General features: G+C 41.2%; 2 protein-coding genes across 5 annotated transcripts in view; one reads left to right on the plus strand and one right to left on the minus strand.

The window, feature by feature from the left end:
- Positions 1-3,925, minus strand: part of LOC135974424 (SRRM2 protein homolog rsr-2-like) — a 33,745-nt gene extending 29,820 nt beyond the window's left edge. The window contains exons 1-2 of the mRNA XM_065562293.1: positions 3,353-3,925; positions 1,980-2,298 (exon numbers count right to left, since the gene is read on the minus strand). Coding sequence (XP_065418365.1) covers positions 1,980-2,298; positions 3,353-3,899 — 866 coding nt within the window. The 5' untranslated portion in view covers positions 3,900-3,925. The remainder of the gene's footprint in view (positions 1-1,979; positions 2,299-3,352) is intronic.
- The window catches only part of SPAG16 (sperm associated antigen 16), a 786,899-nt gene that overhangs the window by 264,809 nt on the left and 495,908 nt on the right, over positions 1-26,182 (plus strand). The window lies entirely within an intron of this gene.

A 26,182-nucleotide genomic window follows, 5' to 3' on the forward strand; every position in this document is an offset into this window, starting at 1 on the left:
CGCGCCCATTGGAATTCTGGGTTGAGATCCCAGTGCCTGATGGGACAAAAAACATCGTTGCAGGTGGTTCTGGGTACAGCCTCACCTCCTCCCTCCCTCCCTCCCTGCATGAAAGCAACGGACGGCAGACAACCATTTCGCGCCTTTTTTCCTGGGTGGGTGAACACTGCAGACTCCATACCATGGCAAGCATGGAGCCCGCTCAGCTCAAAACAGCAGTCATGAACATTGTAAACACCTCGCGCGTTCTCGTGGAGTTTATGCTGAGCCAGGACCAGAAAAATGAGGCGAGGAGGCAGCGGCGGCGGCAGCGCAGCGACAAGCATGATGAGGACATGGACATGGACATGGACATGGACACGGATACAGAATTCTGTGAAACCGTGGGCCCCGGTGCTTTGGAGATCATGTTGTTAATGGGGCAGATTCTATCCATGGAACGCCGATTCTGGGCAAGGGAAACAAGCACAGACTGGTGGGACCGCATACTGTTGCAGGTGTGGGATGATTCCCAGTGGCTGCGGAACTTTCGCATGCGTAAGGGCACTTTCATGGAACTTTGTGACTTGCTGTCCCCTGCCCTGAAATGCCAGAATACCAAGATGAGAGCAGCCCTCACAGTTGAGAAGCGCGTGGCGGTAGCCCTGTGGAAGCTTGCAACGCCAGACAGCTACCGGTCAGTCGGGAATCAATTTGGAGTGGGCAAATCTACGGTGGGGGCTGCTGTGATGCAAGTAGCCAAAGCAATCACTCAGGTGCTGCTACAAAAGTTAGTGACTCTGGGAAATGTGCAGGCCATAGTGGATGGTTTTGCTGCAATGGGATTCCCTAACTGTGGTGGGGCGATAGATGGAACCCATATCCCTATCTTGGCACCGGAGCACCAAGCCACCGAGTACATAAACCGCAAGGGGTACTTTTCAATGGTGCTGCAAGCACTTGTGGATCACAAGGGACGTTTCACCAACATCAACGCGGGCTGGGCGGGAAGGGTTCATGACGCTTGCGTCTTCAGGAACACTACTCTGTTTAAAGGGCTGCAGCAAGGGACTTACTTTCCGGACCAGAAAATAACCGTTGGGGATGTTGAAATGCCAATAGTTATTCTTGGGGACCCAGCCTAACCCTTAATGCCATGGCTCATGAAGCCATACACAGGCAGCCTGGACAGGAGTCATGAGCTGTTTAACTACAGGCTAAGCAAGTGGAGAATGGTGGTAGAATGTGCATTTGGCCGTTTAAAAGGTCGCTGGCCAAAGAAAACTCCCCATTGTTATTTCTGCTTGCTGCGTGCTCCACAATCTCTGTGAAAGTAAGGGGGAGATCTTTATGGAGGGGTGGGAGGCTGAGGCAAATCGCCTGGCTGCTGATTACGCGCAGCCAGACACCAGGGCGATTAGAAGAGCACACCAGGAAGCGCTGTGCATCAGAGAAGCTTTGAAAACCAGTTTCATGACTGGCCAGGCTACAGTGTGAAATATCTGTTTGTTTCTCCTTCATGAAAACCCGCCCCCTTTATTGACTCATTTTCTGTAAGGAACCCACCCTCCCCCTTCCCCCAGCTTTCTTTCAAAGCAAATAAAGTCACTATCATTTAAAAATGATTTATTCTTTATTAATAGATTAGAAAAAGAGGGAGGGAACCCGGGTGGGATTTGGGAGGAGGATCGGTGGGAAGGAAAAGGCCACTAAAAAAAGGTTAAAAAAATGACAGCCTTTTGCTTGGGCTGTCTACTGGGGTGGAATGGGAAGGTGTACGGAGCCTCCCCCCCCCCCACGTTCTTACACATCTGGGTGAGGAGGACATGGAACATGGGGAGGGGGGAGGGGGGTACAGGGGCTGTAGCGGCAGTCTGTTTTCCTGCAGCCGTTCCTGAAGCTCCACCAGACGTCGGAGCATGTCTGTTTGCTCACGCAGCAGCCCCAGCGTTGCATCCTGCCTCCTCTGATCTTCCTGCCGCCACCTCTCATCTCGCAGCAGCCCCAGCGTTGCATCCTGCCTCCTCTGATCTTCCTGCCGCCACCTCTCATCTCGAGCGTCTCTCCTCTCCTCACGTTGGTCCCTCCTGTCCTCACGTTGGTCCCTCATGTCCTCACGTTGGTCCCTCCTGTCCTCACGTTCACTGGCTTCTTTCCTATACTTTGAAACCGTTTCCTTCCACTCATTCAGATGAGCTCTGTCACTGCGGCTGGATTCCATAATTTCTGAAAACATCTCATCTCGCGTCTTCTTTTTACGACGCCTTATCTGTGATAGCCTTCGGGATGGAGGAGGGAGGCTTGAGGAATTTGCAGCTGCTGTAGGGAGGGGAAAAAAGAGAGAATTGTTTAAAAAGATACATTTTGCAGAACAATGCTTATACTCTTTCACGGTGACCAACACTATTCACATAGCACATGTGATTTCTGTGCAAGGTCGCATTTTGCCTCTTAATGCTGAGTGCCTGTGGCTTTGCTGCTAGAGATCACAGGTCCGGGCAACAGAATTCGGCTTGCATGCAGCCATGGTAAGCCATTGTCTTACAGCTTCTGCGCCCTCCTTTCCCACATACCAAGCATAGCCTGTAGAGTGCTGCGGTTTTTCTGTTAACATTCAGCAGCAGCAGAAAACAAACTAACCACCCCCCCCCCCGCCATGAATTCTCTGGGATGATCGCTGTACCCCTCCCCCCACCGCGTGGCTGGCATCAGGGAAGATCCCTGCAGGAACCAAACTAACCCCCCCCCTGCCGCCGCCCCCCTCCCGCCATAAATTCTCTGGGATGATCACGGTACCCCTCCCCCCACCGCGTGGCTGGTAATAGGGAAGATCCCTGCTAGCCAAACGCGAAAAGCTCAGGGCCAATTTCCCATCTGCGCTTGGCTAACTGCAGGAAAGGATTTATTTTCCGCCACAGGCAAACAGCCCAGTAGGAATGGCCACCTCTGTCCCCTTAATTAAGTTCCCGTATTTCAACCAGGTTACCATGAGTGATATCACTCTCCTGAGGATTACACAACAAGATAAAGAATGGATGTTGCTTGAATGCCAGCAAACACCGGGACCATACGCTGCTTTGTCAGACAATGATACCAGATTACTTGCTGCAAGCATGGCGTGGTCAAGTGTCCTACCATGGAGGACGGAATAAGGATGCACTGCCCAGAAACCTTGTGGCAAGGCTTTTGGAGTACCTCCAGGAGAGCTTCATGGAGATGTCCCTGGAGGATTTCCGCTCCATCCCCAGACACGTTAACAGACTTTTCCAGTAGCTGAACTGACCGCGAATGCATCCCAAGTCCTCAGGGCAAAGTAATCATTAAAAACCGTTTGCTTTTAAAACAAGTTTTATATTTTAAAAGGTAAACTCACCTGAGGTCCCTTCCATGGGGTCAGGGTCTTGGATACTGGCTTGGGAGGGTTGGGAGGGTACTTCAGTCAGGGTGAGAAAAAGATCCTGTCTGTTGGGGAGAACAGAGTGCTGTGTGCTCTCTGCAAGCTCATCCTCCTCCTCCTCCTCCTCCTCTCCCCCATCGGCAGAATCCTCAGGTGTAGCTGATGAGACTATCCCCGACCCGGAATCCACGATCACAGGTGGGGTCGTGGTGGCGGCCCCCCCTAGAATTGCATGCAGCTCGGCGTAGAAGCGGCATGTCCGCGGCTCTGACCCAGAGCGACCGTTTGCCTCCTTTGTTTTTTGATAGGCTTGTCTGAGCTCCTTGACTTTCACGTGGCACTGATCTGAGTCCCTATTGTGGCCTCTCTCCATCATGCCCTTGGAGATTTTTTCAAAAGTTTTGGCATTTCGTCTTTTAGAACGAAGTTCTGCAAGCACTGAATCCTCTCCCCATATAGCGATCAGATCCAGTACCTCCTGTACGGTCCATGCTGGTGCTCTTTTTCGATTATCGGCCTGCATGTTTACCTGTGCTGATGAGCTATCTGTGGTCATCTGTGCTCTCCACGTTGGGCAAACAGGAAATGAAATTCAAATGTTCGCGGGGCTTTTCCTGTCTACCTGGCCAGTGCATCCGAGTTAAATTGCTGTCCAGAGCAGTCACAATGATGCACTGTGGGATAGCTCCCGGAGGCCAATACCATCGAATTGCGGCCACACTATTCCTAATTCGAAATGTTAAAATCGATTTTGGCGCTACTCCGCTTGTCGGGGTGGAGTACAGAAATCGATTTAAAGGGCCCTTTATATCGAAATAAATAGCGTCGTTGTGTGGACGGTTGCAGGGTAAATTCGAATTAAAGCTGATAAATCCGAATTAAAGTCGTAGTGTAGACCAGGCCGAAGAAACAAGCCAAGAAGCACCGAGTAGACACTGAATAGGACTAAACTATGTACATAATAGTTTTTTGCCTTTTGTTTCATAATACATTTTATTTATATAACCCTTTTGCTGATTTTTAAAGTGTAACATAAACAGGACAGGTGAAATATTATCATGTAAAGCAACCATAAACACATGAAAAGACCTAGGTTTACAATTTATGATTAAAACTCTACTATCTACACAATATACATAGACATAAAATGTAAAAACTTAAATATCTTAGAAACAGTAGCCAATCAGTTGTTTTAATTGTCATATTTGAATTCAGCACATCAAAATACATAATAAATAGCACATTTTATCTCTGAAGCAGACGACTTCTCAAAAATTGTAGACCAGTGTAATCTGAGTATTCGTCTTTAGCCTTAAATGCTTGGATCTTCAGACATATAGTGTTTTAAATAAATACTTCAAAAGACCACCCTTATCTAAAATACAAATGTGAGCTCAGGCTGCCATCAGGCATAGGGGCACCAGTGTAATAATCCCGCATAGGGCCCCATGATCCTAAGGACAGCCCCGTCCTTCATGATTGTGATCTGGCCACATTCAAGAAACTTGCTCACATTTATGAGTGAAGATATTTAATTGCTCTATGGGCAGCTTCTGACTTCTCATAATTTTGTTCATCAATTCATGTCCAGTGTTGATCTTCGGAATTCACATATGATTCAGAGAATCAGCTTCTTTTCCTGTGATATCCATCTCGCATTTGTATTTTCATTACTCCTAGATTTGCTTCACTCCTCCAGTGCAAAATAGCCTCCCAGATGATACACATTTCCTGGTCACATTCTATGCAGGCATATATAAATCAGGAGTAGTACTGGAAAAGCTTTATGGGGTATGAATAGCTGATAGTTGTTCCTGTATTGCATTCATCTCTGGAAAAGGAGCAGGAATTTTATCTCTCTGAAGATAGTAGATACCAAAAGTTTATTCAGAAAGAAAATTTGGTCAGTTATCTTCCATAATCTTCAAAGCTGCTGTCAGGGTTTCTTTCCCACTCTGAACTCTAGGGTACAGATGTGAGGACCTGCATGAAAGCCCCCTAAGCTTATTTCTACCATCTTAGGTTAAAACCTGGTACGCTGCCACCACCAGGCAAGTGATTTAACAAGAAACAGGGAAAGGACTGCTTGGAGTTCCTCTTCCCCCAAAATATCCCCTCAAACCCTTACACCCCCTTTCCTGGGGAGGCTTAAGAATAATATCCTAACTAATTGGTTACAAAGAGATCAAAGACCCAAAGCCCTGGGTCTTTGGACAATGGAAAAATTAGTCAGGTTCTTAAAAGAAGGATTTTATTAAAAAGAAAATGTAAAAATCATCTCTGTAAAATTAGGATGGAAAATAACTTTACAGGATAATCAGATTGAAAGAGCCCAGAGGAACCCCCTCTAGCCTTAGTTTCAAAGTTACAATAAAACAGGGATAACCTCCCTCTAACAAAGGTAAAATTCACAAGTTGAGAAAACAAAGATAAACTAATACGCCTTGCCTGGCTGTTACTTACAAGTTTGAAATATGAGAGACTTGTTCAGAAAGATGTGGAGAACATGGATTGATGTCCGGTCCCTCTTAGTCCCAAGGGCGAACACCAGCAAAACAAAGAGCACAAACAAAAGCCTTCCCCTCACACCACCCAAGATTTGAAAGTGTCTTGTCCCCTTATTGGTCCTTTGGGTCAGGTGTCAGCCAGGTTAGCTGAGCTTCTTAACCCTTTACAGGTAAAAGGATTTTGGTCCAGGAGGAATTTTATAGTATTCTATACAGGAGGGTTGTTACCCTTCCCTTTATAGTTATGACAGCTGCCCTTATCACTGTAGTATCTGAGCACCTTCCGATAGTGTGTTAAACAATGTGACTAACATCTGTCATATGTTGTTTGTTCTTTCTCTCGTCCTCTCTCTAAGAGGAGAAGTGTGTGTGCAGTGGACTGTTTTGGTTTGGTTTTGAGGATGTTTTAAAACATACAGGCTGCTCTGTGTTTATATTGGAAGAAAGCAAGGTCGAAGAGGAGTACATTTCTCTTGGACCAGAAGGTGATGCGCTTGTGGTGGTCTTTAGTTATTAGATCAAGAAAGCTCTGTCTCCTGCTCACATGAGCATTATTCTTATGGTAGAAAATTCAATTTTTCCAGAGGAGTGGAATTGTTGACATATGTTTGTGTGGTTGTTGGGTGGTCTTTTGCCTTTTCTTCTACTACTGTAAACCAGGTTTTAAACTCACACAGTAACTCCTTTTCTCTAGAGTGTACATTAACAGAGGGCTGCACACCAGCCACTGAAGCTCCATCATTTCCTCAGTGTGTATGTACGTGTAACTGGTTAAGAGAGTGCTATATTGTATATAACACTTTCTCCTGTATCTCAGCACAGGCCAGAGCTCAGTCTTGTCACAAGGGTAAAGAAAAGTATTCATAGAATATCAAGGTTGGAAGGGACCTCAGGCCAATGCTCAAACCACTGAGCTATACACAGAGCTAAACTGCTGATAGTGCCATACAGTTATATATATAGAATATATATATTCTAAATGCTGGTTGCAAATATATATATATATCATGAAACCTTTTATTAAACAGTTAGTATGCAGTAACTCCATGGGTGTTTTCCCACACAGATTTCCCAAGTTTATTGCTGTTACATACGTTTGTCAATGCAAAGGTATACCTTAGCAGGCACACACTCACACATGCCCCTCTGATTGTCTCACCTCTCTTTAGACTAAAGAAAATCAATAGTTGCGGTGCAAGCGTGTGCGTTACATACATGTGGGCTTTGCACAAGAAGTTTTGACCTTGGCTCTTTTCAGCATTTGGTAGGACTCTGCATGATAAATGAATATAGTTTGACAAAGTCCTTTATTTTCAAAGGGCAGGAAAGTTGCATGCATCTACATTGCTGTGCTGATATTTTGGGTTCCTTCCTTTGTCATTCCTGGGAAGTTAAAAAAGTCTTTAGTATTTGTGATATATTATAACTGCCTGACCTTCCTAGGCAGGCAAAATAAGTTATTTCCACTCTAGAAAGATACAATTTTTATCTTTACAAAAGACACTTTCTTTTTTGGACTTCAGCACACATCCTTTTAGAGGAAAATAAAATGCCAAAGAAAAAACATGGCAAGAATATCTTTTGAACATGTGAGGAAAATAACTCAAGTAAAATAGAAACTGTGGTCTCTTCATTAAAGCAAGAGACTGATAATCAGGGATATGTGCCCTGATTCTTGATTTTGCGGGTCTGTCTGCACCCTTGTAAGTTTAAAAAAAAAAGGGGGAGGGGGTTAAATATGTGTGATGGGGTGTTCACCCCACACCAGCCCTGAAGCGGTTAAGATGGCTCAGAGGGGGCTGTGACGGGTTGTGTCACAGAAACTCCCTCAAGACTGTCACTAGATGTGCTGGGATACAGTATGTTTTGCTGTTCTCTTATTTCCCCCTTTGTGTGTGTTCATTTTGTTTTGTCTTCTTAAAATCAAAATCAGACTTTCACAATGCCAGCAACAGCTATAGCCCATCTCTACTAACTTCTTCTCTCTCCCCCTTCAAAAACAGTTAATACCTAAAAGACTATCAAGCAGGGTTTTTTTCCTTCTAAAAACTCTCCAGCTATTACTTATTTGATACTTACAATTCAAATGCCTTAACTATTTTCCTTTCTTTTCTGTATCTGTATTAAAAACATCTTCTTTAAAAAATAATTGATGGTGTATTTGCCATGGTACTAAGAAATCTAACCCCAAACCTTGTTTAAAACTATGTTATGTTAAATAACTGGATTATGTTAACACCTTTGGACCATATATCCCACCAAAATTAATATAACAGGGACAAAGTGTGTTTAGCGTTGTGTTAGCTATTAGGGATTATGGTATATCTGGTGCATTTGTATTTTATGTCATGTGTAAATAAGAACAAAGATCAAAGTTTCATGCTCTCTTTTTTGAAGAAAATCATATATATTAAGTTGTTAAATGGAGTATTACCAAACTAGTAATGCCTTAAAACCAGGGCCACCCAGAGGATTCAGGGCGCCTGGGGCAAAGCAATTTCGGGGGCCCTTTCCATACAAAAAAGTTGCAATATTATAGAATACTATATTCTCGTGGGAGCCCCTGTGGGGTCCGGGCCTGGGGCAAATTGCCCCACTTGCCCCCTCCCTCCCCCCCCCAGGCGGCCCTGCTTAAAACAATAGCATAATGAAATGCTGAGAATGTAGAGGCTTAGACTGGTGTCCTGTGATATAGTTTAGCTGCACATAAAGGACAATGTTTGTTCTTTCACTACTCTTTCTTGTTCCTTCCAACTGAAGAGAACTGTGGATTAAAGGTAGATCCCAGTAAAAAGTGTGCTTGTCATTTTGTGCACTTCACTTACCCCATTAACTGTCACATTATTTAAGCAAGGAAGCCTTCATAAATCAAGAGTAAATTTCCAAGTGGAAATAACTTTTTCACAGGGAAAGCTTTTTCTTTTGTCATTTAAGCACATCATAATATTACATTGTTTAATAAAAGTAGCAACAGATACAAGTAGTGTAAATGAAAAGATGCAGTCTTGTTCTTTAGCAAGTTAAAGTGGTAACATTTATTTTCAGGTTATACTGTTGTTATTTCTTCATAATAAGGTACATAGGTGTGAGAATACAATATACCGTAGTAATATAAAATGTGTAAATTTTTGTGCACAATTAGAAACTTCATAAAATTTTCAGCCATGCGTGCCCAGAATGCCAATTTTTCCACACTCAAAAGTCAAAACCAGTTTTTTTATCATAGTTTGGAAAAAGCCCTTACTCCTCATTGAGGACTCAGTGTGTATGCTGAAATTCAGAGTTTAGCTGTTTTTTGTCATTTCATTTTTTAAAAAGAGTGGATGTATTTATAGTGGGGAAGTTTCTTCTGTTTTTTTTCCCCATTCTCCAGTAAACCAAATAGCTTTTTCTCACCCCTCTAAAAAATAATCTTAGAGCAGAGATCAAATGTATTTTTTGGGGAAATTATGATCAGCTGAAAAAAAGAGGAATAATTGTAATGGTTTCTGCAAATTTAAACTATAGTGGTCACTACATTAAGTAACTGTTACCCAGGTATTTTCACACTGGAACAAACCTGAAAAAGAACATTTACACACAAAAAAGTACTTAGTATATTTATCTTTCCCCCTTTTTGCTATTTATTGAAGTTAATGTTTAATAATGTTCAATATTAAAGTCTTTCTCCCTCCCAATTCATCTTTTCCTTTTTGTTGTTCCTGCAATGAAGTCATAATTGTATATACTTAGCTCCCTTTGTAAATCGCTTTGAGATCTACTGGTATAAAGCACTGTATAAGGACTCTGTATTATTATTATAGTTAGGAACCATTGTCTGTGTCCCTGGAAATTTTTATAATGTCACTAATGTATCATTTATAATTTAAAGCCTCAAACCTGCAGTGAGAACTGCACTAAATTAACAACTTTACAAAGTAAAGTAGTTAAATTAGCCCTGGCCTATACTACAGAGTTAGGTTGATGTCAGAACATAAGGCAGCTTACATCAACCTAACTCTGTAAGCATCTACACCAAAATGTAGCTCCCACCAATGTAACTCGCCCACTACACTGATCTAATAACTCAACCTCCACAAGAGGTGTAGCGCTTAGGTCAGTTTAGTTAGGTTGATGCAGTGTCAGTGTAGACACTGTGTTGCTTACATTGACTGTTGCTGTTTTTCAGAAGCCTTCCCACAATGCCCTACACTGACAGGTAAATCGGTGCAAGCGCTCCTGGTGAGGATGCACACTGCTGACACAAGGAGCAAAGTGTAGATATGCGGTGGCTTTACATCGACTAAATTAGGTTGACTTAATTTTTAGTGTAGACAAACCCTTAGTGCTTGTGAAAGATTCTGAGCTAGCTGCCCTGGGAACTGAAGTTCTCTTATCAGAGACACAGAGAGGACAGGCATTGGCAGTGCAAGCTTCCCCATAGTGCCCCTCCAATGGGCTTCAATACTGTTTTGGAAAGACCACCTTTTAAGATACAAAAGTTCAGTCTTGATGTCCATTAGTTGTTGAGACTGGTAGTCTCAGTCTAGCTGTTGGCAATTCATGTTACATACAATGGACTACAAACGAGACCACTGTTGGTAAGTCTCTTTCAATCCTACTTAGGTCTGAAACCTTGATCTAGAGGTAAAAGGCTCCATATCCCATTACCAATCCTGTGTGTTTTACTGTTAACATCTTTGATACTGTTAGTGAAATATCAACTAATGCAAAAGACAGTGACTAACGCGATGTGACAACTATTATATTTGTGCTGCGCTAGTATTTAAATGACAAACTGAATACTATTCCTATCACTTTGAGGCATTCAAAATACCTGCGACCAAACTGAACTTTCCCTATCCTAACTGTGGTATTTAAGTTACTTCACAATGAAATGTCATTACTTGCAGCATTTATGGCTATAAGACACTAACATTTATGAATTTCTTTATTTAGTAATTCAGTCATAGATTTGCTGAATACAATTTACTAAATAGTTGGTCTTTATATAGGAGTTATTGCTTTAGTAACTAGGAGCTATTTACAATAATTTAAAAACTTAAATTGCATAAGAGACTTGCAGTGTTATAATTGGAACATTCTAAAATGAGGAATTCTCAGCATTCACATTTTCAGCATGGTAATATTTAGCTGTATAACAGTCATTTGTTAGGTTCAAGTTTTCTGAAATTCGTTCCTCGTTTCTGTTGAATCTATAAACCCATTGACAAATGGATATCATTTGAATAACTTTGAACACTACACTGCATTTTATATTACTGAAGACATTTTGAAAATGTCTGTCACCATGTTGCAATAAATGACATGAACAATTTAAAAAATCAGTCATTAGCATTAGTTATTCGATTGCCTAATATAGGGATTTTATTCTCTTATTTTTTTTTATTTAAAGTTTCATGTGCCAGAAAATATCAACTCAGACATCACAAGAGCAGCTGCTGCTTTAAAACAAAGAAATAGCAGTACAGCTCTGGGAGAGATATAAGAGATATAGGTCTACACAGTACAGATTTGTGTTATTTTGTTCTTTGATGCAGTATGTGAATGTCAAATCTGACCCTAGGATAGCCAAGCACATGGGCTGCTGTACTACAGTTACAAGCTGCTTGTTTTTTGCACAGAAGAACATTCTGTGATTTGAAGAACCACACAGCACTTTCTTAGATCTTTTTGCAACCAAATGCTTTGCTTTTCTTTAAGCACAGAAAGAAAATTCCAAGACATTTAAAGTAGGGCTGCAGCCTCCTGAAAAAATATTGGAGCAGATCAGGGGTGAGAACATATTTCCCCTGTTGATGTTCTGATGTACACATCAACAGGATAATTGTCATTCCCCTCATCCAACTTTTTCTCATAGATTTTAGGGCCAGAGGGAACCATTATGATTAGCCAGTCTGGCCTCCTGCATGATACAGACTATAATCTGTGGATGATCTCGAGCGTGTTTTATAAAGATATGTGCTCTTGATTTAAAGAGTTCAGGTGGCAGAGGAGTCACATTTCTTTTACTATGTTTCCCCCACTCTATTGTTGTGCCTAAGCATAGAGATTTAAACAGCTTGTCTCATCAGCTTCCATAAACTGCTTTAACATCTCCCCGATCATCTCTATAGTTTTGTATCGTCAGGTCCACGCTAGAACATAAGTCGTAATGCCACTTTTCATACGTTCCATGCATTTTTAGCTAATAAGAAAACAGCTGAAGTGCGTGTTCTCATTAATCCATATAGAACAGACCTAAAAATAATTAACTGCTTTATTGCTTCATTAAAATAACACAGTGTAAACCTGGCCACCTATATTAACTCCCTGCCCATGTAAACAAGTTATACGAGAAAAGAAAGAAACAGACACATTTATTTTTGTTTTTACAATTTAGCCTCTTAGGCAGTGTGCTGTTTATTTCAGTAACTCTCTACTGGGAATTGTCACTAACAGAGTCCATATTCTCTCTAGAACTTGAAGACAGTGTAACATGAGGATTAGGTTGCAAAGCCTCTAGGCAAGCTGAAATTATTTCTTCATGACTTGTAGTCAACAACAATGTTTTCAAGGTCTCAGTTATTGTCACACACTTAAAATGTTTCTACTAGTCAGAATGTTTTTACTGGTTTGAGAAGTATTTCCTCTGTGTTTACTAGAAAACACAAGTATAATCAGTAAAAACTTTCTAACCAATAGAAACTTTGTGTTCACACTGTGCTGATTTATGTTTCTTAATCACTTATGCTGTAAGACTTAGTTCCATTTTTATTGCATCCTTTATATACCTTTCTTTCCCCCCCTCCCTTGTATAGGACTGAATGCACAATCTGAATTTACTCTTTTTCTTTCATATTTTATTATTTTTCTACTTGCATTTTGCTTTCTTTTTCCTTTGCCATTTATATTCTATGGGAAGAAAATCTGGTTCCAAGACAGTGTTTAAAAATAATTAGCAGAAATTTTTTGTAATGTTCCTTGAGGAATGGCACTTTAATATAAAATATTTGCTATAAAATGGCTTACTGATATACCTACATGATTAACATTTTCTTTTTCTTTTTTTTAATGTTTGGAAAAAGCTCTCTTCTAACCTATTTGTTTCAGGATAATGAATAACAGTGCTAGTATGCTTTGTAATATTTAAGAATGTCTGAAATTCCTGAATTTCAATTGAGAGCTATTGTTTAATAAGTCTTATTTTGGAATCTGTTTTCAGCAAACCATTTTCTTCAGCTTCAGTGGTTTTGCTAAAAGTGGTACCATTTCAAGCCACCTCTAGACACCTTGCATATGCATCAGCAGTTAGGGGAGAGGTTAGTATGTCTCTTTCTGCAAGTCAAAATGAATCTGTTGCTAGTCTTTGTTCCATTGACTTGGATGGGACGATGCAGTGACAGAAACATTAACATGGGCCTTTGATCCATATTGTACCATGCATTCAACAAAATTGTGTCATGAGCCAAACATGGCTACCAAAAATAGATTTTGCTAGGAGACAATCTGTTCCCAGGTGGTTTGTATGCATTGTGATAACATCATATGGAAACCTCACAGTATACAATTATTCAGCTATCACCTTATCCTTTTAGGTTGCATATAAGTGGTGGGAGGAAGTGTAGGCAGCCAGAAAGGGAGGAGTTAAAAACCCATCAGCCTGAATCAGCAAAGTATAATACAGAAGGCCCTGGACCAAGCAGGTATAAATTAGGTGAAACAAAACAGTAAAATAAGGAATATGAAACATTTAGACATAAATAAGTCCCATTTCCAAAATGTATGGAAAGCTAACTGTCCTGGGGTTTTATGTAGAAAAAAAAATAAGATTTGTGCAATTTTCAAATTTCAAATAGGCCCAGTCCTATTTAACATATTCATAAATGATCTGGAAAAGGGGGTAAACAGTGAGGTGGCAAAATTTGCAGATGATACAAAACTACTCAAGATAATTTAATCCCAGGCAGACTGCGAAGAGCTACAAAAGGATCTCTTAGAACTGGGTGACTGGGCAACAAAATGGCAGATGAAATTCAATGTTGATAAATGCGAAGTAATGAACATTGGAAAACATAATCCCAACTATAAAATATAAAATGATGGGGTCTAAATTAGCTGTTACCACTCAAAAAAGAGATCTCGGAGTCATTGTGGATAGTTCTCTGAAAACATCCACTCAATGTGCAGCGGCAGTCAAAAAAGCGAACAGAATGTTGGGAATCATTAAGAAAGGGATAGATAACAAGACAGGAAATATCATATTGCCTCTAGATAAATCCATGGTATGCCCATATTTGAATACTGCGTGCAAATGTGGTCACCCCATCTCAAAAAAGATATATTGGACTTGGGAAAGGTTCAGAAAAAGGCACCAAAAATGATTAGGGGTATGGAACGGCTGCTGTATGAGGAGAGATTAATAAGACGGGGACTTTTCAGCTTGGAAAAGAGACGACTAAGGGGGGATATGATAGAGGTCTATAAAATCATGACTGGTGGAGAAAGTAAATAAGGAAATGTACTTTACTCCTCCTCATAACTCAAGAACTAGGGGGCACCAAATGAAATTAATAGGTAGCAAGTTTAAAACAAACAAAAGGAAGTATTTTTCACACAACGCACAATCAACCTGTGGAACTCCTTGGCAGAGGATGTTGTGAAGGCCAACACTATACCAGGGTTCAAAAAAGAACTAGATACATTCATGGAGGATAGGACCATCAATGGCTATTAACCAACATGGGCAGGGACGGTGTCCCTAGCCTCTGTTTGCTAGAAGCTGGGAATGGGTGACAGGGGATGGATTACTTGATGAGTGCCTGTTCTGTTCATTCCCTCTGGGGCACCTGGCATTAGCCACTGTCGGAAGACAGGATACTGAGCTAGACAGACCTTTGGTCTGACCCAGTATGGCTGTTCTTATGTTTCAGAAATCAGGAGGAGCTTCCAAATAAAGCAATTCTCTTGTAACTGGATACAATTGATTTCCTGTGGGTACATGATTGCCCTGTTGATCAAGTGAAATGTCAGTTTGTCCAAAAAAATGCTCCCATTGCTAGGTTGTTCTGTCAAATGCAACATTAAGAGAACCAAAAGATTTCCAACTTCATCAACATTGCTTACATAGTCACTAATCTTGATCTCAATCTTAGATCATTTGAAATACTTTACAACTTGCCATCTGAAAATGGCCTTCCTCTTTGATCAAAACTATATTATCACTCATGTAACAAAACACTTCTGTGAGAGGATTTCACTCATTCAAGATGAGTCCTAAGTTCAGTGGCTCTCAACCTTTCCAGACTGTACCCCTTTCAGGAGTCTGATTTGTCCTGTGTACCCCAAGTTACACTTCACGTAAAAACTACTTGCTGACAAAATCAGATATAATACAGAAGTATCACAGGACACTATGACTAAAAAACTGCTGACTTTCTCATGTTTATAATCATTATATGATTATAAAATATATCAATTGGAATAGAAATATTGTATTTACATGTCAGTGTATAATATATGGACCAGTATAAACAAGTCATTGCATGAAATTTTAGTTTGTACTGACTTCGCTAGTGCTTTTCATGTAGCCTGTTGTAAAACTAGGCAAATATCTAGATGAGTTGATGTACTCCCGGAAGACTTCTGGGTACCCCCCAGGTGTACATATATCCCTGTTTGAGAACCACTGCCTAAGTTGGTTCTTTGACTAAGAATGGTCTCTAACCCATTTAATTAGGGGAGGGGCAGGAGAATTCTGTACTCACTGAGCAGCCACTTTATTAGATGACATCCCAGACAGAGTATCTGTGAATAGAAAAGAAAATTTCCCATTAGCAGAGTCAGAGAGAAAGGACCAAAAGCTTTAAATCCTGAGAAATCTAAACTCTTAAATTGCATAGTTGCTGGTGAAGTTATACCTTACTTAAGCTAAGAGGATAAATGCTAATTAGATGAAGAGAAAGCCAAGCAGCTGGGAACCTGTGAGTATTTTACATGTTGGTGGTTGTTAGTTGTTGTGTGTTTTGTGTCCAGGCAGATAGACTGAGCTACCAGTGAGGCTTTTCGTAGATCCTGTACTCCTCCAACCTCAGCAGTTGTGTAGGAGTTTTTGTGGATTGTTACTTACATAGCTGTATTTCCAAACAGCATATATTGTGAACAACCAAAGAGACAACCAACAACCGAAGGCGGCACACAAGTTGATTTTCAGTGGCACTCACACTGCCTGGGGCCTGGCCACCAGTCCATGGGGCTCTGCATTTTAATTTAATTTTAAATGAAGTTTCTTAAACATTTTAAAAACCTTATTTACTTTACATACAAAATAGTTTAGTTATATATTATAGACTTATAGAAAGAGATCTTCTAAAAACATTAAAATGTATTACTGGCATGCAAAACCATAAATTGGAGTGAATAAATAAAGACTCGGCACACCACTTCTGAAAGGTTGCCGACCCCTGCCTTATATTCATCAGTATGTTGAATTATCGTCTGTCAGGATGATATCCAAAGGAATTGAGCCATTTTTTTAAAAGAATCCTTGTGTGGCCAAACTATTTGAGGGCACCAACTATTTCATGTTCGGTGGTAACTATGAGACAGAGGAATGAGAGGAAAGTCAGCTAAATCAGATGGTATGGAAGCAGCCACACACTATTTCAGCTAGCAAAAGGGCCTGGGTTTTTGACAGTTAGTCTGAAGTAAGATTTAAACAATCCATCTATTCTGCAGACCAGCTTTTTGGAAGGCTATTACCTGTCGTCATTGCTGAGAATGTCCTTCTGAATGTGCCTAATGTGTCAGTAAACAAGATCTTGGGGATTCTGAAGAACAGTTTGTGCCTCAGTGTAATTTTCCAGCCAAGATGTGAAATTGGTAAAGTGTCAAAATCTGTTCCTTTGAAAGCTAAAATTTTGGTCACAGTGTGTAATGAGGGAAGTGCAAATAAAGGAAGACTTGTGAATGCTAGCCTTACTTTTGACTTTGAAGATTTGTTTGTTGATTCCTGCTGATTGAAAAGAGAGTAACTTGCAAGCTGAATGAGATTTTGGAAGAGCTTGTCCAGGATGAGTTATCTCATGGACACAGTGCAGCTGCTAAATGTTGTATATAGGTCCTGATAAAATACCTTAGATCACTATTATGATACATCATCTCCAGTAACTGCTGGAAGTTGGAATTTAAGAGAATTGATTTCCCCCTTGCATCTTCTACAGTGGAAGGATAGTGAAGTGTGTCAAGTACGTGGTTTTAGTCAGGGACCTAAACTCTGGGTGCTATCAGATTGAAATGGAGGAAGATGACAACAGAAACTGCTTTCCTCTGCCTTCAGAGTTTTGGGAATTTTAGCAGGATATCATACTCCCCTGTGCTCACAGCAGTGTTCTGGCACATAATGGAGAAGGGCTGGGAAACATGAGCTTGAATGAAGTATTTGTACTCCTAGAGTACAGTAGATCCTCAAAGTTACAAACACCTCGAGAATGGAGGTTGTTTGTAACTCTGAACAAAACGTTATGGTTGTTCTTTCAAACATTTACAACTGGAATTGACTTAATACAGCTTTGAAACTTTACTATGCAGAAGAAAAATGCTACTTTCTCCCGGTTTTTTTAGTAGTTTACGTTTAACACAGTACTGTACTGTATTTTTTTTTTTTTTTGGTCTCTCTGCTGCTGCGTGATTGCGTACTTCCGGTTTCAATTGAGGTGTGTGGTTGACTGGTCAGTTTGTAACTCTGCTATTCATAACTCTGAGGTTCTACTGTTCTTGATTGTGTGTTACAGAAACTTAGAGGAAGCCAAAAGTATGCTACTGTATGTTTTGAATCACCTTAAAGTATATTGCTTGAAACATTCTATTGAGAAATGCCTTTTTTACAAATCTTCCATGTGATATTTGCAGGCTATTGTGAGTGCAAATGGGATCAAGGATGATCCAGATAAGACCCTAAAAATACAAATTGCTTTTTAGGCTTCAGAAGCTATTGCCTCCATTTTGTGAAGGGTTATTCAAAGATATTTTCATAGGTGCTGTGGTTAGCATCTCTGTCTTGGCAGATGCTAATCCGAAATTCCCTGATATCCTCCATGTGGACTCCAGAAGAGGTGGCTTGGGAATACTGTCTATCAAGACCAAGATGGGCAACTACACATAATATTCAAGCAAAGGATTTTCAAAAGATGAAAGAAATTACCCTGCCCACAAAATGAAATTCTTAGCTCTTAAATGGACTCTTTTGTAATAGTTTCAAGACTATCAGTCTGATAGTCAATTTACTGTTTTCCTTTATGTGCTTATCACTGCAAAATTAGATGCAGCTAGCTGTCTTATCAAATTGACAGTTTCAGATCAATCATAGAGCAGGGAATATTAACCAGGATGCTGCTAGTCTTTCAGAACAACTCCAGGAGCCACTGTTTGAGCTCTAATATTATCAGTTGGACAGAGTTAGGATAGATTAACTTTCTACTTAGTGAAAAAGAAAAATATTATCTCTTCAGTCAGATCCACTATAATGCAAATGCTTACTACTACTCCTAAGCTGACGGAGATGGAAGAAATTTAAAAAAATTGAACTCAAAGATATCTAAACTATGTTAACCTGATTTTTTTTCCTGGTGAGTAAATAGTAAATTATGCCTTACTTAAGCTAGGGAGTTAAACATTAACTAGAGAAACTAAACCAGCCAGTAACTTCTGAACATTATATGTGGTACTTATTATTAGTTTGTGTAAATTCCTGTGAAGGCTGAAGTAAAAAGAATTTACTGAAGAAAATATTTAGAGAAATGAATTTTTTTGACTTGGATAAAAAAAATTAAGATAAAGAGTGAATATACCATTTTTGAAGAAAAGTTAAAATCATATTAATGAAACTTAGAAACTTCTATGCTGTGCATTTATTCCCATGCACAAGTTGCTACACAAGTCAGCAATGAAGGGGAAAGGCAGATTAGTTGTAATGGAGTAACTGATGATAAATACCACGTCATTATTCTATACATGACTAGAAATGAGATTTAGTGGAACCTTAAATATGAATTGCTACCACGAGCTGCAAGGCATAGGTTGCAGTCTTGGTACCAGACCAAGAGAGAGAGAACATAAGAACATAAGAATGGCCGTACTGGGTCAGACCAAAGGTCCATCCAGCCCAGTATCCTGTCTACCAACAGTGGCCAATGCCAGGTGCCGCAGAGGGAGTGAACCTAACAGGTAATGATCAAGTGATCTCTCTCCTGCCGTCCATCACCACCATCTGACAAACAGAGGCTACTTACCCATCCTGGCTAATAGCCATTAATGGACTTAACTTCCATGAATGTATCCAGTTCTCTTTTAAACCCTGTTATAGAGAAGAGAGAACAATCCATGAAAAGCTAGATCTCCTATTGTTTATACCCATTGTCTGTAGTGTTCTTTTCTGGAAGTTATTGGGCAGAGGCTGGGCCCTACTGAATAGGGCTTCCCTCTTTTAAGGCTCCTTTTGCCTCCAAGATTGGTTGCCTGAACCCAAAGCTGTTCTCTAACCTCTTTTTGCCTGGTGCATGGTTTGTACATCTTGCCACAGTACCTATTAATGTTTATATTGAAACTGCAGTGTTGTAGCAATTTTAATCCCAGGATATTAGAGAGAGAAGGTGGGTGAGGTAATATCTCTCATTGGACCAACTTCTATTAGTGAAAGAGACATGCTTCTGAGTTTATGCAAATTTCATCTTCAGGTGACCAGAAGAAGAGCTCTGTGTAAGCTTGAAAACTTGCCTCTCACCATCAGAAGTTGGTCCAATAAAAGACTTTACCTCACCCACCTTCTCTGTCTGAATACACTGAAAATAACAATTTAGCCTGGTCACATGACCTGTCTATGTGTTCATTAATGTCAGTTTAGGAGTTGCTGTTCTTAACTTGCTGCCACAGCGGCAAAGTGAGGAAGCAGTAAGGTAACCACATCTCCTTTGAGCATGACTGTTACAGAAAGATTGTAAACCTGGATCATGGGAAGCAATGGGATAAGGGAGAGAAGAGAAGTGTCTTAGAAGTGAGTTCAGAAACCTGACTATAGGATTCATTGGTATGTCTCTTATAAGTCTGTAGACAGTTCTCTTATACATCTGATTTGTGCAGTACAGGGGCCTTCTAGTCTCTTCTCTGACATAGCCAATGTGCATATGGTGTTATTGATGTTATCACAATGTTACCAGCTTTGCCCGTTACTTTGGGGTATGCTCATTTATTAGGGTTACTCTTCTGGAGGGGGAGGGGTTCTGTACTTCTATCAATGTACTGCTTGTGTCACTTGTGTTCTCATACGGAGCTCTACTTCTCCCTGCTGCAAGTTCCCTCCCAATGTGGTATTCTGTAGAACCTAGGTTCCCCAGGGCTGGGTTCTTCCAGCCCCAGAATCAGACAAACACACACACACATTAACAGAGCGCGCCTGAGAGGACAGGGTTAATCAACACTCCCAAGCTGACCCCTTATATGTCCCTGGAATCAGTAGGCTGGGTCAAGCAGCACCTCCAATATGTCACCCTCCTATGCCATGGGCAAAGCACCAGAATAGAGCACACCTGAGCAGGCTGGGTTGAGCAGCACTTTCAATCTGCCACCCTCATATGCCCCTGGACTCAGCAGACTGGGTCGAGCAGCACTTCCAAGCTGCCACCCTCATATGTCCCAGGGTCAGCACATCTCTATCCGCACTTTCACGTTACAATTGTTCTGGTAGTAACCCACTCGATGAGCAAACCCCACAGGATTTTGGGGCACTGCAGGGATCTTTTAGCTTAGGTTCGAGGAGTGTTGCTGCAGAGCGAATGAGGAAACTAAAAAACATACCTATAAGGGCGAGAGATAGAGAGAGAGACGCAACCAACTTAATCATGAAAGTTATTCATTGCCAGGTAATAACCATAGGGGAGCCAAACAAACAAAACAGTTATCATATTAAATCTAACTTAAACTTGATTATAAAAGTCAGGTTTAGAAAACTATAACTGATGATACAAGTCAGGGTCAGAAGGCTACATCTAGAGAGAGAGAGAGAGAGATGGGTTCTCACCACTCCGTGAAGCTTGAACCAATCAGAGGTCCCAGGTGATGGTGGTAGCTGAGTGCTGGAGATAGGCAGAACCCCCGGCATGATCAGTTAGGAGAAGATCCTGATGCAGATTTTGGATCCAGGCACCAGAAAACTTACTTGAGCATAGGTAGGGGTTTTTGTAGAGAAACAACAATGGTTCAAGAGAGAGCACTAGATTTGTTTATGTGTAAACAAGGGAGTATACCAAAGTTGTTTTGTTCAGGCTAGACCATGTGATCTTTCCTGGCTATGGGCAGTGTTCCTTGGAGGGAGCTCACAATGCAATTAGGGAGCTTCATTATTTTGGATAGCAATAAAGGATTTATTACTAGAATTGGTCTGATAACTACTGAGCTGGGTGTGTGCAGGCGTGGGTTCATTAACATCTGGAGCAGAGATCCCCATCAGGGCCGGTGCATCCACTAGGCGACCCTAGGCGGTCACTTAGGGCAGCAGGATTTGGGGGGCAGCATTTTGCCATCCTCGGCAGAAATTCATCGGCGGGGGGTCCTTCCGCTCTGGGTCTTCGGTGGAAATTTGGCGGTGGGTCCTTCACTTGCTCCGGGACCCACCGCCGAAGTGCCCCGAAGACACGGAGTGGTAGGACCCCCCGCCGCTGAATGCTCAGAGGAGGAGCACTGCCACCTAAAGCGTCAAAAACCCTGGCGCCGCTCCTGCCCATCATGCAGTGTTTCCCTCCTTTTCTGGTCCCAGAGTTCCATGTGGTTCTTGCCTTGGAATCTCTGTTCTCCATTCTGTATGCTAATGGAGATGCCTCCTTGTCCCATCTTCGATGCAAATGAGGCTAGGGGAGTTTCCTTAATCCTGTCATTCTTATCCCAGGGGCTTAGGTGGGTCTCCCACGGCCTTTTCATTGCCTTTTGCAAGTCTTTCTTCTGATCGGTTTTGGTTCAAGCAGAGGGTGGGGGGGAAGGTCTTTCATGAGTCAGACAGGCTGGGTACTGCGCCCTGGTTCCCCAAGAACACAGAGCTGCTAGGTAACAACAGTTAGGAGTAGTTGTTGGTATTAAGACAGAAGAGTTCAAATCAAAACTGGCCTGAATTTGAACATGCCATCAGTGAATATAAGTCATTCAAAAAGTGTACAGGCCAACTTTAGAGGAATTACAGTCTCGAGCATGCTGTTCTGGATCTCAAATATATATGTTTGGTGGCCAGTTGTATTTAATCCCTATCCGCAAGTTTCCATTTACAAGTGCAAAGTTCATTCAAATTCTGAAAATATTACCAGCTCTAGTGGTGGTCTCCATTTGAACTGTAGTGAATATTACTGGAAAATCTTTATACAGGCATAAAAGGAAAAGGGAAGTACCCTATGTCAGTGGTTGCTCCTAAAACTATGACTTTCAATCAAGATGCTTCCTCCCTTACAGAATATATTGCTTTTGGTGAGAAGTATGTTCTTATTGTCCTCTTGCTCTGTACTGGCAGAACCTTAGTTTTTCACAATGAACTTCATTAAAATAAGCCCACACACATATATGCCACAAAGCACAATCCAAAACTTGATGCAAATTACAACTGAAAGGCTGTCAAGTATCAGGGGGTAGCCGTGTTAGTCTGTATCTACAAAAACAACAAGGAGTCTGGTGGCACCTTAAAGACTAACAGATTTATTTGGGCATAAGCTTTCGTGAGTAAAAACCTCACTTCTTCGGATGCATCCGAAGAAGTGAGGTTTTTACTCACGAAAGCTTATGCCTAACTGAAAGGCCCAAGTGTAAATGCTTTCAGCTTTGTCAGCTGCTTCTCTTCTGGCTTGACAGAGATCAAGAACAAATATATTCATGGACACAGTCACATGGGCACTCAACAACAAAGGCAGAGAGGGGTAGTGGAGTACTATATTGAATGTTTTTTATATGATCAGATGTAGATTTCAGACCAAACAGACATTTTCCGTAATATTATCTAGGTATTTGAATTTTATAATTATTACATAGTCTCAATTCTGATGGAAAGTCACACGCTAGTGCTGGCTGTACCAGCATTGAAATTAATGTTAAGGGTATATCTACACTTGAATTTTTCTGCATGTTTAAACGTGCCTAATTAACAGAAACAATACCAATGGTTGTGTCCCAGTTGCAGGCTAGGTTTAAACATGACTATCAACAAACATTTGTGTCTTGTCTACACTAAAATGTATAAATCTGTTAATTAACATGTATTCAGACAGGCCTAAATCTGTAATAAAAAGGATACGCTTAAACATAATGCAACAATTGAGCATCAGACACACTCAAGGGAAGAAGAAAAGAGAGAACCTGCACAATAACCCTAAGCTGAACAATCAGAACACAGAGAAACGCTTTCACAGCAGCCACAGTTTTTCATTTTTATTTACTGAAAAGAGTAGGATCACAGGTAGAAAAGTGGCATGCCCATGTTTTCTTATCAGATGACCATGTTTGAAGTCCTGGGTATCCATGGACAAGCGAGCAGGATCCCCCACCCTCAGCTTATCCCATCTATTGTCATTAAATTGAAAACTGAACTTTTATGGGCCTGCCTGAACTCTGAATCCCAGGTTTCTCTCTTCATGCCAGCCCAAAGACAGAAAAGAAAAACCATATAAACTGAGACTGAAAAACAATCCTGTCACTATACATCTGTGTCTTGGTATATGGTTGAAGCAATCAGCAGTCTGGTTAGTATTCAAACCTAATGTGATGTGAGAAGAAGATGATGATGTTACACTTACATAGCCAGGGCTGGCGCAACCCATTAGGCGACCTAGGTGGTTGCCTAGGACACTAACATTTGGGGGGCGGCAACCGCAGCGGCCAGATCTTTGGCGGTATTTGGGGGGCGGGACCTTCCCCGCCACTGTCGGGGGCAGCATTTCGGGGACGGGACTGTCCGCCGCCTCTGTTGGGGGTGGCATTTCGGGGGCAGGACCTTCTGCCACCTAGGGTGGCAAAAAAGCTGGTGGCACTCCTGTACATAGCTCCACTCATTCAAGGATTTCAGAATAATTTACAGGTACATGAAGGTTGCAGTGCTCCTGTGAGGTATATTAGGTATTATTGTACCCACTTACTGAAAGGTAAACTGAGGTGCACAGTTCACACAGTGGAATAGAGACCCATGCTCTTTACATCTGAGGGAGGTATTGCATCTGCTGTAGTGTGAGGAGACGAATGAGGTGGACCGGGGCCTAAGTACCACTCCTTATTCAGCTGAATGACTGGAGCCTGAGTTTAGGGGAAATGGTTTCTGATCCCATCTCCCCAGAACAGATCATATTCTATAGCCAAAGGAATGGGAGGAGTCCAGCGGGCTGAGTGAAGCTGTTCAGCATTTCCACACTCTGTGAGGGTAACCAGGTTGACATCGACAGTTGCCGTAGCAGCAGGTGAAGCTTGACTTGGGAAAAATAGAAAGAACATTGAGAGCCAGGAAGCCAAGGATAAACCAGAAAGCAGGAGGCAACAAAAACCATAGGGAGATCATGACTAAATAATTTCAGGAAAGGGGGTGAGAGAGCGAGTGAGCAAACAACAGTCAGTTGTTTAAATTAAGGGGGGAATGGCTGTATTTGATGCAAATCAGACTGGTGGCTGAAAGAAACTCAGATGTGTAAATTAGACACTTCTCTCTAGAGGGTTCTGTTAGAGCTATGTGCAATCATGGCTAGAGATTGCCTGAATAAATAAGACTGTGTATGCAGCTTAGTTACGATCTCGTGGGTGCTTCAATATCAGAAACTTTTAGAAAATATTCCACAAGGTCTATAGTAGCCTCTGTGGCATTTCTGAGAAACGTCTATTGCAGAGAAAGTCAAGGCTGCTACCTTGATTACGGTTTGTAACTGTACAAAGCCTTGTGCCGTTGTCGTACCAAGTAGGTCTGATACCCATTTCAGAACAGCAATTTTACTGGGTAATTTCTTCTCAACTCTTTAGTAGGTGGTTGTTGTTTAATCCCCCCAAATGAGAATCTAATCTGTACTGACAAATACTCAAGCGAGAAAGAAAAGCTACTTGCCTTATAACTTGTTGTTTAACTAGACTGTTAGTAAAAAGAACAGGAGTACTTGTGGCACCTTAGAGACTAACAAATTTATTTGAGCATAAGCTTTCGTGGGCAAATAAATTTGTTACTCTCTAAGGTGCCACAAGTACTCCTGTTCTTTTTGCGGATACAGACTAACACAGCTGCTACTCTGTAGACTGTTAGTGTAGATTCATGCTCCCCAGCCTCCATTCCCACTTGTTTAGAATCTTTTGGCCTGGTTCTCCTTTCACAGTTGTCCAAAGTGCTGATTAACAAAGCACTTAAGCACATGAATAATCCCATCTTTATTCAGCGAAGCACTTAGCAATTGCTTAACTTTAAGCAGGACTGCTTACATCTTTGGGAATGTGCTTAAGTGCTTTGCTGAGTCAGAGCCTTGGTCAGAATTAACTCTTTAGTAGAATTCAAGAAAATTAATCCGATTCAGGCCCACTATTTCAAATTTTGTTTTAATGGAGCAGACATTGTGTGGGGTTCATGCTGTGACTCATTCTACTTCTTGCTGAATATCTGGCTCCACCAGGCACCATATACATGGCCCCACCAGCTAATGACTTCCAGTGGGTTCAGAGCTTGGCACTCAGAATTCATGCATGCTTACAAGCATGGATCTAAATGAAAAATCTACCTGAATAACTATAGTTACTACATATTAACTTTTCTCTATTGTGCTATGATGCTGCCTGCAGTGATTGAAGACTGTTAAAAAACAGGGCATAAACCTAAATTGCTTGAGAGTTCTATACCTAAGTTTCACAAACCAAGTATCAAGTGTAAACTCCTCAGGCACTATAACAGCCTTAATGTGGAGTTACAGACAGTCCCCTTGTGTACTCTGATCTGTCTCGTCACCCAGGGGAGCCTACCTTTGTGATAGATGGCCCTTTACACCAAGAGTCACAGTAATATTCAGGTTATTCTCAGTCCCAAAAGACTAAACCCTTACCCCAGGTCAGTTGCACCTTAGATCTCACACCAAGGACAACACTTGTAGACAATCCTATATTAATTAATCATATACAGATTTATTAAATAGGAAAAAGGAAATAAGAGTTGTTTACAAGGTAAGGGCAGGTAAACATAGATACACAAATGAGTTACAATCTTAAGTTTCAAAAGGTAATAGCAGCTTCTATAATAAGCAAGTTCCATATGTCCTTTAGAGCTAACTCAAGCTAAGCAGCT

The sequence above is a fragment of the Chrysemys picta genome, chromosome 11 (genome assembly GCF_011386835.1).
Source record: "Chrysemys picta bellii isolate R12L10 chromosome 11, ASM1138683v2, whole genome shotgun sequence".
Classification (NCBI taxonomy): domain Eukaryota; kingdom Metazoa; phylum Chordata; order Testudines; family Emydidae; genus Chrysemys; species Chrysemys picta.